General features: G+C 35.9%; 1 protein-coding gene across 1 annotated transcript in view; it reads left to right on the forward strand.

Moving 5' to 3' along the window:
- LOC115513066 (transmembrane protease serine 11C-like) overlaps window positions 1–12,490 on the forward strand; it is a 53,802-nt gene that overhangs the window by 39,537 nt on the left and 1,775 nt on the right. Inside the window, exons 6-9 of the mRNA XM_030314502.1 lie at window positions 1,984–2,022; window positions 5,541–5,712; window positions 6,912–7,171; window positions 8,422–8,564. Coding sequence (XP_030170362.1) covers window positions 1,984–2,022; window positions 5,541–5,712; window positions 6,912–7,171; window positions 8,422–8,564 — 614 coding nt within the window. The remainder of the gene's footprint in view (window positions 1–1,983; window positions 2,023–5,540; window positions 5,713–6,911; window positions 7,172–8,421; window positions 8,565–12,490) is intronic.

Raw genomic sequence — 12,490 nt, forward strand, 5'->3', positions numbered from 1 at the left:
GATTCAAGCATAAATCCATAAGAGTTCTAGCTTCTGAGTGTGAGCCAAAGACTTACAGCAAACACAAATAGCCACAGCAGTGACTCAATCCAAGGAGTGACAGCTTAAATCACTTCCCCCATTTATTGTACCTGTCTGTCTTTCACCTACCGAAGCAATAGTTATTCTATTAAGCTCTGGTATAATACAACTATTAAAAGCAAATTATAAGTCAAAAACATTTCTCCCCTTTAGCAAGACATACATCAATAAAGAAACCTCAAAGAAAGAAGAAAGTTCTGTGAACATAGTAGAGTTCTCTAAATAATTAGTTCATAAGGTGTAGCATTTAACATTTTTCCGGTCAAGTTACAGGAGTATAATCATTTCCCAAACTTTTGATATGGTTTTGTATATTTTACTAACCACACAAAGCTCAAAATGAAACTCTAAAGGTATCATGTCCAATAAAAATTAGCTTCTGGAAGGCAGCTAAGAAGGATTAGGTGGAAATGAGCCACCTTTCAGTTTAAGTGGGTGCGGCTCATACCTACTCAGTCCATCTGACAGTTGAATTGGTCCTGCCTTTTTGTTCAAACAAGTTGACTTTCTGGTAAAGAATTCTTTTGTCCCCTTGATTTGTTGTGCAACCTAATGTAAGAGTGTGTAACTATAATTGTCATATATAAATGGATACTCCCTCCTGGATTTATAGAAATGCAAGAGCATAATAAAAATGAACCTCCATTGGCATATATAGTATTTAACCTATAGAGCAACTGATGATTCACTTTTTGAAGAGAAACCCTTAAGTAGAAATGGCTAGTATATTTATAGTTCTCTACATCTGAAATTTGGGGCATAATTGTGATTCACTTGTTCACCCTCTCCCCATATACCTTCATCATGAATTAAACAGGTTTGCAGTTCTGCAGAGATTTGGGGCCCACAACAAAATCATCTATTGTAGATCTCATTCTGAAATATTCCCTAGATGTCTAGGAATGAGTAGACAATATTAAAGTCCACTTTATTACTAATTTTTTTATCCAAAACAAATTGGCATACTTAATTGAGTGTTCTGAATAACTGAAACCACACAAAGGGTATTAATTTTAAAAGGATCAAAATATACCAAAATGCACCCAACACCAAAAAAAAAATGCACTGCATAAATAATGTGCATAGTCTCTCCTAGTTATTAGCATTATTTGTTATGCTATCTGGTTATTTCAGTATCTAAGCCTGGTTTCTCAAAAAGCAGAGCCTGAGACAGACTCACATGTGGTATTTGATCTAAGAAAGAGTAAAAGGCAAAAAGCATAAAATAAGGAGGGAGAATTTCCAACATCAGGGGCAACTCTAGCTCCATCCCATAGAATCTTCTGAATTATATATCAGAACTGCGCTCCCCAATGACTAACAGGAGAAGAATTTGTCCATTGACACCCATCTTGCACCAGCTCCTACAGAGTTAACTCCTACATTTCCTATTGTCCATCTGGGAATGTCCAGCAGGCCCCTTCTGGCAGAAAGTGAGAAGCTAAGGTGCTAACTTGAGAAGGGCATGTGCCAAATTACTCCTGAGTAAAGTGAATCCAAATCTGTATGAAATCGGTCACCATATTGTGGCTGATTTTAGATATGGCCAAGAGTATTTAAAGTGGTACAAAGACTAATGTTAAATACATTCAGTTACCTGGTGACTTGGAATCAAGACACAGTGAAAGATCACCATTTTTATATATTTTAGTACTTTTTAGGACCCAGACCTTTTTTTCAACTTATAATGGGGAACTTGAGAGTCTTTAGAAACAGAGGAATGAAAACTAAGATTTTATTTCTCTCTATGCTAATCCATGAACATAGAAAGCATATAGTCAAAACTGAATAAAATGATTGTTTACAGAATAATGTGTTCCCCAAAACAAAATAATTAGTATTAATTAATATTTTAAAATGTTCAGAAATGTAAATATTTTTTTCTTTTTCTTTGACTTTTAGACATTGAAATGCCAGCAGCAGAAAATCTTCTCAATACCTGTAAGTTCATTGACAAAGAGTTATTTTCTAATGAAATTTAATTCCTTGGATGGCAAAAAAGAACTTCACTTGACAGTCAATACAGTGTACATAAAGATGTAATGGGAAGCCTGCTTTCAGAAACTTGTAAAAGGATGACTGTGGTTGATCTTAAATTGACTGATATCATGGATTTTAAATGAGGAAGACATTATTACATGGCATAATGGCAGAGGGTATCTAGGGACAAGCAGTGATAATTAAGAACTTAGGATCTAAAACCAGCTACACATCAGTGTTGAGCCCCAGATCATACACTTACCAACTGGATGAATTTACACAGGTTATTTAATTTCTGAAACCTTCAGTTCCAAGCCATTGTGATGATAAAAGAAGGCAGCACAAGTAAAGTACTTACAAAAGTGTACAGTTCATAATAAGCACTCAGTAGATTTCAGCTATCTGTATTTTTTATTCTGCCTATAAAAGCTTTAGGCCTAGGAACTCTCTGTGGCATTCTGATGATACAAGCCAAGTTCAGTGTGCTGAGACTTACATGCAGGCAGCTCCCTTGCTGGCCAAGGCATTCTGCTTCTATTCTCCCAGCCACTGCCCAGGGAAATCTGATCCACAGGGTTGCCAGAACTTGTAGCAGGCTGTCAGAGGAGCACTGCTCTTACCTGGGCAATGAGACTAATTCTGGCAGCTGGAAATCACCCTCCAGAGCCAAGCAACACCAACATCATTGGTCCTTACTACCTTCCAGTCACAGCATAGTTATTTCTGAGCAACCTGGGCAAAACTTAAACACAAAGCTTTATTGGATTATTTTTCTTTCTGATATATTTTTACTGAACAACCCTCAAGGAACTTAATAAGACATTTTAGGCATCCCTGGGTGGCTCAGTTGAACACCCAACTCAATTTTGGCTCAGGTCATCATCCCAGGGATGTAGGATCGAGCCCTGCATCAAATCCCATGTTGGGCTCTGCACTAAGCATGAAGCCTGTTTAAGATTCTCTCTTTCTCTCCTCTGCCTCCCTGTCCAACTCCCACTCTCTCTCTCTAAAAAAAAAAAAAAAATTTAAGACATTTTAAAGTCAATTATTCCAATTAAAAAATTTTGTACTGATACAATCAAAATCCACAATTAAAAATTTGTCAGGTTGATAGAAAAGAGGTATACAAGACAGGAATAAAAACCGTAGTAGGAAAGAGACTGGCCAATTTGTATTCTCTCTAGCCAGAAGACTAAGCAACCATCCAGATCAGCATTCTGAATTTGATTTGACCTGAGGTTTTAATTATATTTTAAATAAAAAGTAAGGGGGGGGGGGAGAGGGAGGCAAGAAAAATCAAACAGGGTTGAAGAAAGAATAGAGTTTGGTACATGACAAAGTATGTTAAAGTACAGTCATAAATGGGATGCAAGTTACCAGGGTAGGGAGGCTGTAAGAGCTTGGTAGATTCTTTGATGTTTCTGAAAGTATCAGCCATCAAGTCTCCATTATATTCCTTAAATTCTTGAAGTTTACCCTGTGACCTTTTGATATAACAAAAGCTCCAAGGTGTCATGTAAGATTTCAGCAGAGGTAATAACAAGGTAATGCTGCAGAGGTGGCAGCCAGAAGCTTAACAGACACAACAACCATGAGTAAATGGGAATTCAGGACAGAAATTAATGGACAAATATAAATTAGGCTACAGTTCTGAACAAATGCACAAACAGGAAAGTGGAGTCACACAGGGGAGGTCCTCCAAGCCCACAGAGAAGCATCTTTGTTTTTATATTCCTCCGAAGGAAGTTCAGTAAAGGCCAACTTCCTTTAGGAGTTGTCCAAATGGAAGGGAGGATAGGGAAGAACCATCATACCTTTGGGTTCTGAGTTATTTGTTTTATCCTCTGTAGATTCCATGATAAGGGAGTAGAAAGAAAGGAAAAGAAAAGGGAGTTATAGTTAGTGGGTCAATATGAAAGCTCATTCAAAAATAAAAACCACAAAGACTCTGCTTCAGCTAAGTGGTTTTATGAAAAGGATGCCTTAACAACCTGAGGTTTAGATTGCATCAAAGAAAACAATCTAGAATCAGAATCAATATACAAATTTAAGGACTTCAGAGGGTTAGTGAAGATCTTTTTAAGTCTGCATGTCCCTCCCCTGTGTTTCTGGTGCCTTTCCACCTTCAGGAAAGAATATCTCAAGACACATCTTAACACATTTCTGTGAAGCAATTGACCATCTAACCTTTCCAATTAATTTAAATGTTCTTGTTCATGATACAAATACCTTTCTCTAATTCAGAGTTGCTTAACCTTAACACTATTAACACTGTAGGCCAATTTGTTTGTTTCAGGGACAGTCTTGTGCCTTCTAGATTTTTAGCAGCATCCCCAACCTCTACCAATAAATACCAGTAGTGCATCTTCCACCCCAATTATGACAACCAAAAATATCTCCAGATATTGCTAAATTTCTCCTGGGGTTAGGAGTGGAGTGCAAAATTGTCCCTGATTGAGAACCACTGCTTTCATCTATGCCCACTGCACTGATTATGGCAAGTTTTTCTCACTCTAAGTGTTAGGAACACACCCATTACAAAAATGGGTCCTGCAGTCAAATATCATTTTTATTTCAAGATGTCTTATGGGTTATATGACATGGACTTCATTTCTATATACATTTGTTGAGTACCTCATAGGTTATAGGTTCTCTGTGATAGGTTCTAGAAATATCTATATATTTTAAAATATATGGTTCCTGCCCTCTAAAACATTTAATAAGGCTGACAATCTCTAGTAAAAGACACAATAAATTGTTAAGGAACAAGCTCAGTGCTTTAGCTGGAGTAACATGACTTAGTCAAGAGAATCAGAGAGAGACACAGTAATAGTGAAGTTGTACTATTACTGCAAATTTGCTTTAAAGACTTAAAGAGTCCAGCAGTTTCTCTGGATCTAAATTGACACTAGAGCATAGTCCTGTTTCAGAGAAGCGTTTTACTTTGAGAAAGGGTTGGCTATCTTCATGTGTTATTCCTTTAGGCCAGATGTTGTGTATTGTAACTTAAACGCTAACACATTTCTGTCTACTCTATCTCTTGTCACTATCCCATTGGCATTTGTAGCCATTCACTCTTTCTTATAAATGTTTCAGAGCAATCACTGTGTTAAACAACTGCTCACAAAATTACAAGCCACACATTTTCATATACAACTTAGTAACTGGTTATCAATTATTACCTTCTAAATTCAAACACTTCATTTTATATGCTTCTTATAACAGACCATAGCAAGGTCATACAGACACACAGAGAGTTATGTGACTAATGAGGATGGGCAGGTGAAAATGTCAATCTATTTTGGGTGAATTCTCAAAAAATCTCATATCAGCAGTTAGTCCTAACTTCTCCAAGACTATGGGCTTTTCCTCAGTTAACAGTTAATAGTGACGTGTATTACAATAGTTTGTTAACTATAGCAATGCATGCAAAAGCAATATCAGTATCGTTATATGCTAACTAACTCCATTTTGAGCAGGTTGTGGACAACGAACAATAACTCCTTCTGGCAACAAGATAGCAGGGGGCAAGGATGCCCAAGAAGGGGAATGGCCTTGGCAAGCTAGCCTTCAACAGAACAGTATCCACCGGTGTGGAGCCACTCTGATTAGTAACAGCTGGCTTGTCACTGCTGCTCACTGTTTCATAAAGTAAGCTCTGGACTACATAAAGGCTCAAAGCCACTCATGCACCTGAAAGTCTGAGATACATATCTTTTAAGAACATAGATTATACAACTATGCCTCCAACTATTCAATACTGTGAAGTATACTCTCAAAATTTCTCAATGCATTATCAGTTTTTAAAAAAAGATATATTCAGGGTAGAGCAGGAATTGTCAACAGTGGCACTATTATATATTTGGTCCAAATGATTCTTAGTTTTGGGGTGAGGGGTATCCTGTGCATTATAGAATATTTAGCAGTATCCCTGGTTCCCACCCACCAGATGCCAGTAGCATGCCCCCAGGACTGAAAACTAAAAATGTCTCCAGTTATTATCAAATGTCTCCTGAAGGATACTGAGTTTCCCTCAGTTGAGAATCACTAAGCTATGCTTAATCCATTTTATAAAGAAACTATAAATCCTAAACTGAACACTATTCTTCTATTTCTTTCTCATCATTATTTCATTTGGTCTTATTTATTTAATCATAAGTATTTGAATTCATCCTGCATCCTCCAATATATATTATAGCCCTATTTGAAATTATTATTTCTTTAAAAGATACATTATTACACCAAAAGTTTGCTTTGTTTTTACCCTTTTGTTTGATGTTTAATTTTACTAATTTCTATTGGCTTTATGTAGCACTTATTGGTTTTATTTGTAAATAAAAATCCCTCTTAAACTTGAGATTTTGAATATGTTCCAGCAACACTATTTTTCAGTGCTTAATAGATAAACCCTTGATTAACAAATAATAGTAAAAGTCATAAGTATCTTCCTATTTATAGTTTTTAAATATTATAAAAGAGGATTTCTTCTATTTCCTTAATTTCCATAAGTTTACTCTGTCCCATAATCTTGCCCACTTTTTATTTAATCTTACGATCTTGTCTTATCATATTTAGCTTTCTAAATATCCTTGAGTCTTTCTGGAGAGATAAAAGGTAGTTTCCATGGCTTATCTCTTAAAATATATCTTATTAAAAAAATAAAATATAGCTTATTGCATTATTCAAAGTCTATTCATGTTATTATTATTTTTCTCTTACACATAGCTTTACTTTTATATGTTAATGCACTAAGGTATTCAATACATATCTAATTGTTTTAAAACACATAAGATGTTAATTCCTGCAACTCTGAAATATAGGACTTTTAATAAATAAATCTATTTCTTTAGGGCAAGGGATCCCAAAGAGTGGAATGTTAGTTTTGGTCTTCTTTTAAGTGATCCACAAACAAAACGAAGTATCAAGGATATTATAATTCATGAAAACTATCATTACCCCGCACACGATAATGACATAGCTGTTGTGCATCTGTCCTCGCCAGTATTATACACAAGCAACATCCGAAGAGCATGTCTTCCTGAAGCTACTTACACATTCCCACCCAATTCAAATGTGGTGGTCACTGGATGGGGAACATTAAAGTCTGATGGTGAGTTCCTAACCTTCTTCCATTACATGGTTTGAGCTCTAGGAGTTAAAAAAAAAATACTCTGAATCACAACTAAACCTGAGATAGATTTTCTCTGGATCATTTTGAAGAGGATAATGTGCAATGGATTGAAAATTTATCTTCAACCACATTCATATGGAAACTACAATTTCCTAGAGCTTTTACCATAATTGCCTTTAACAATGGTAGTTTTAATAGAAATGCATTATTGAATAAGTAATTCATTTTCTTCCATTTTCTTCATTCATAATTCAATAAATATCTTGATTACCACCTTTATGCCAAATACTGGTCTAGGTGGTTTGGACATATAAATCTATAAAATAGGCAAATATTCCTGCCCTCAAAAGCTTATATATTTAGTAAAAGAAGACAATAACCATAAAATACAATAAATAAGTAGATTACACAGCATGTTTTATGCAGGTAAGTACCAAAGCAAAACAAACAAACAAACAAGACTACAGAGGTTTGGGTATTTTTGACGGGGAGAAATGAATAGCTCTATGTGAAAAGGCAATACTTGAGCAAAGATCATTTAAATATGTGCATTCCCATGACCGTAGTTATGTAAAGATTTAGTGGCTATTTATGTTCATAAATGCTTTGGAAAGCAGAAAAAATAAATCTAAAAGTAATTTTGAGGTTCAGAATTACAGTAACAGCAGAAAATCTTAAAATGATTATAAAATATAAGTTTTGGAATTTGAATTTTTCATTTTGTTTTCTAACACATACAAGTAATAAATATAAAATTCCAAAACAATTCAAAAGGGAAAAAAATCCCATTACACATGGATGAACACACTAAGTATTTCAAATATGGTAATTTTTTAATGTTTATTTTTGAGAGAGAGAGAGAGAGAGTTCAAGCCAAGGAGGGGCAGAGACAGAGAGGGAGACCCAGAATCCAAAGCAGGTTCCAGGCCCTGAGCTGTCAGCATAGAGCCCGACGCGGGGCTCAAACCCAGGAACCATGAGATCATGACCTGAGCCAAAGTCGGATGCACAACTAACTAAGCTACCCAGACGCCCCTAAATGCGGTCATTTTTAACAATAGCTTGGTATGTTCATTGCATTACTACTTTGTTACTAAGAAAGGAGACAAAAGCTTAATTAAAACATATGTTTTACATTGTTTTGGAAATTGTATACAGTAGTACAAATAAACTTAGCCAGAGATACTAATATTGACTTCAGCAAAAAGTATACACTTTTCTTCCTTTAGGAACAAGTCCTAATATACTCCAAAAAGGATTAGTGAAGATTATAGATAATAAAACCTGCAACAGTGAAGAGGTATATGGTGGTGTGATCACACCTGGAATGTTGTGTGCTGGGTTCCTGGAAGGAAGTGTGGATGCCTGCCAGGTAAATCCGCCTATTCCATTTTCAGGATTTTTTCCTTGTGTATTTTAATTCCAATTAATTTGTTCAATTTTCTCAAAAGACTGACAAATTTTAAAGGTTTAAGTTTGTTTTGTAGCCAGAGTAATTAATTAGAATTATATTGCCATCTGATAGGTCCTACTAAAATACTAAAGAGCTAAGCCTCTCTTATGGTTATAAGAAGCTGGGAATAAGACTGGAGAAGAGACTAAATTTGGAATAAGCAGGAAAAAGATGAAGGGAATTTTGGTAAATTTAGTTGGATTGGCCCTCTTTCACTGAGAAACACTCAACTGAATCCGACACCAAACCTAACGATCATGGAGCTTTCTTAATTTGAGTGGCTTCAACACCCTAAATATTTTATTTATTTAACAATGCTTATATAGCATCTCCATGTGGTAGCCACTGTTTTAAGCTCTTTACAAATGCTAATTTCTTCCAGTTATGACAATTCTGTGATGTATGCTTGTACTATTATAAGCCCTATTTCTTAGTTGAAGGGACTGAGACAAAGATATCAAGTAATTTGTTTAAACTTACACAGGCATTAAGTGGTAGAACCCAGATTTAAACAGAGGATTTGGGGCTGCACAGCCTATATTCTGAATGCTATACTAAGCTGCCTTTCCTTATGCTTAATATGCTTCAAACACCTCTCAGGCTGTTTACAAACAATAGTCCCAGAGTTAACAAAAGTACTACTCTGATTATCTAGGCGGGCAGAATCAGGGGTAAATCCAGGACAACCCTTATTTTACTCCTTCATTTCTATGCACTACTATGTCCCATACTCTGTGCTAGGTGCAGGGGAGCTAAACGTTAATAAAGCATTATTCATGTACTCTAGGAGCTAGAAGACATACAAACAAGTACTTGTAATACATAATTATCATCTCTCATTATAGAGTCCCATCTTTCCAACTCTCACACTAACCCTATTCTTCAAAGTTATGACAAGCTTAGATCTCAATTTTCTCAATTTTCTCTCAGTCCATCACCCTCAGGAATATGACTGTCTTCTAAACTTATGCAGCCTAGAGGTTTTATTATTTCAACCTTTCCATTGCCAGCACCCTAATGACTTCACCATCTTCTACTTCCCCACACCCATGCTAATAATCTCCAACCACAGAGCAATATGACTATTTTATTGGCTCCTATATGTGAACTCCTGAGAACAACTAGGAGAAACCTTGCAGCCTTGTAAACTGGTGTCATATAATCACAGCTGAGTCCTTACCACATTATAGAATTATTGAATGCATCCTTTATATATATATATATGCATATCCTATATAAGCAACATTTCATTACATTGTTTGAATGTGTCCCTATATGCTCTTGTGTTCCTTAACATATGACATTTCCTCATACTAACTAGAAAAAAAGAAATCATGAGAACTCCTTTAATTTCTTTTCTATATGATAAATTTATATTTGTACCTATCCTCGCATTCTAGGCTCAGCACAAAAAAAAATTTCTTCTACTCTTCAAAGCTAATCTTTTCCCTGTATTCTTCATCCATTCTCTATCTATACAGATATTTGTGCTTTACATTAATTTGAACTTTCTTCCATATTTTCCAAACTGTTCCACTCCAACAATATTCTGCAAATACTATCAGATCTCTCCTTTAGTACACTGTACTCTTTCTTTTTCTGTTATTGGTCAAATCTCTAAAGAATAGTCTACCATCATTGTTCCATATTCTCAACTTATTCACTCTCTGACCCACTGCTTGCAGGCTTTTGCCCTACCAGTCCAGATTAGCCAAGATGGTCTAATTGCTAAATCCAATACATGCAGAGTGGAAGACGGACTGGAAGCAAGTACGCTAGAGATATTATGATCTGTTAAAATATTTTACCTGAGAAAGGTAAAGAGGGCTTCAACTAAGATACAGTAAGAATGAAGAGGCACTGAGACAGGGGGACAAGACTGCAAGCCTGATTAGAAGTGAGGAAGGGTCTGACACTTGATCTCAGCTCAAGTCTTGATCTCAGGATCATGAGTTTGAGCCCCGCGTTGGGCTCCACACTGGGCATGGGGCCTACTTAAAACATCATCATCAACAACAACAACAACAAACAACAGGATGAATATTATTCAATTCTATTTGCTTATGGGTCAGCAATGCAACCCCATCTATTTCTTAATTTGTCTGAACTTTCTGTAAAATCTGCTACACAAAGGTTTTGTATGAAAAGTTTGTTGTTTGTGTGTGAAAAAAAAAAACAGGGTAGGAATAGGGAAAAGAAAGAATACATGCTAAATTCCATACTTATCCCTGAACAAAGGGAGAGAAGATGTACAGAAGAAAAGCAGGTTGTGGAGGTTTAAAGTTTGGGGCATGCTAAATTTGAGGTGCTTGTGGAATAACTAGGCATATATGTCCAATGTGGCATTAGAAATCAAAACCTTGAGCTCAGGAAAGAGTTCTGGCTGTACATATATACCTGAAAGTTATTGTCAGCTGGGGGGCAGTTAAATTCATAAGCACAGATATAATTGCTCAGACAAAGAATATAAAATAAGAAGCACCCAAGATTTAGAACTCGGGTATAAATGCTCCTAAGAAGCTAACAGTAAGAGATAAAGAAAACTAAGGGGGAAAAAATTAGAAATTGGTATCACAGGGTCACAGGAGTCCAGGGATCAGAACAAAAGGGAATAGTCAACAAGTCACACAAGCCATACAGTAAGATAAATGCTGGAAAGAGTGTATCAACTTCAACAATTGTTTATTGGCAAAGTTTAGAAGGTTCATTGGTGGAAAGAAAAACCATTTAGAAGAAAGTTGAAAATAAGACAAAAAAATGGAAATTTCAATATAGACTACTACTTCAAGCCACTTAGCTGTGAAAGGAAGATAATTAGGGCAATAGAAGAGGTCTTAAGATACAGAAAGGCTGTCATTTTTTCAGACGGGCAAAACTGAAAAAAAAAAGTGTATATTCACGGTGGGGAAAGACAGTGGAGGAAATGAAGACGTTATTAGGAAAAACAAACAAGAAAAGAGAAGAGTATTGACAGAATAGTGTCCTTGGTCCAAAGAACAGGTGGGGAGATTAGCCTTAGAAAGAACTAAATACCTCCATTTATCAGACGATACTAAATATAGATGTGGGCTGATGCAGGTGAGCTAGAAACTCAAAAGAGACAAGGACAAGAAATGGAGAGATTGCTATCTATTATTCTCCACTTACTCTATGAATTTGAAACCAAGAGATTAGGTTCAGAGTCTGGGAACCTGATTTTTAAAAATTGTAAAATAGGCCTTTTGTACTATTGGTAGGAATGTAAAATGGTGCAGCCTCTATGGAAAACAACAGGGTGGTTCCTCAAAAAATTAAAAATAGATTACTATATGATCCAGCAAGTCCATTTCTGGGTATATACTCAAAATAATTGAAAGCAAGGACACAAATAGAGATTTGCACATTTAATTCATAGCAGCATTATTCACAATAGCCAAAAGATGGAAGCAACCCAAATGCCCATTGATAAAAAAGTGGACAAACAAAATGTGGTATATACATAAAATAGAGTATTAGTCAGCCTAAGGAAGGAAATGCTGACACATGCTACAACATGGACAAAACCTGAAGACACTGTGTTAAGTGAAATAAGCCAGTCACAAAAGGATAAATACTGTATGACTCCATTCATATGAGGTACTTGGAGTAGTCAGACTCATAGAGACAGAAAGTAAAATGGTGGTTGCCAGAAGCTGGGAAAAGCAGGATATGGGGAGTTCTTGTTTAATGGGTATAAAGTTTTAGTTCTGCAAAATGAAAAAAGTTGTGGAGGTGGATGGTGTTGATGATCGCACAGTATGAATGTAGTTAATGCCATTGACGTGTACATTTAAAATGGTTAAGGGGCGCCTGAGTGGCTCAGTCGG

The sequence above is a fragment of the Lynx canadensis genome, chromosome B1 (genome assembly GCF_007474595.2).
Source record: "Lynx canadensis isolate LIC74 chromosome B1, mLynCan4.pri.v2, whole genome shotgun sequence".
In the NCBI taxonomy this organism is placed as follows: Eukaryota; Metazoa; Chordata; class Mammalia; order Carnivora; family Felidae; genus Lynx; species Lynx canadensis.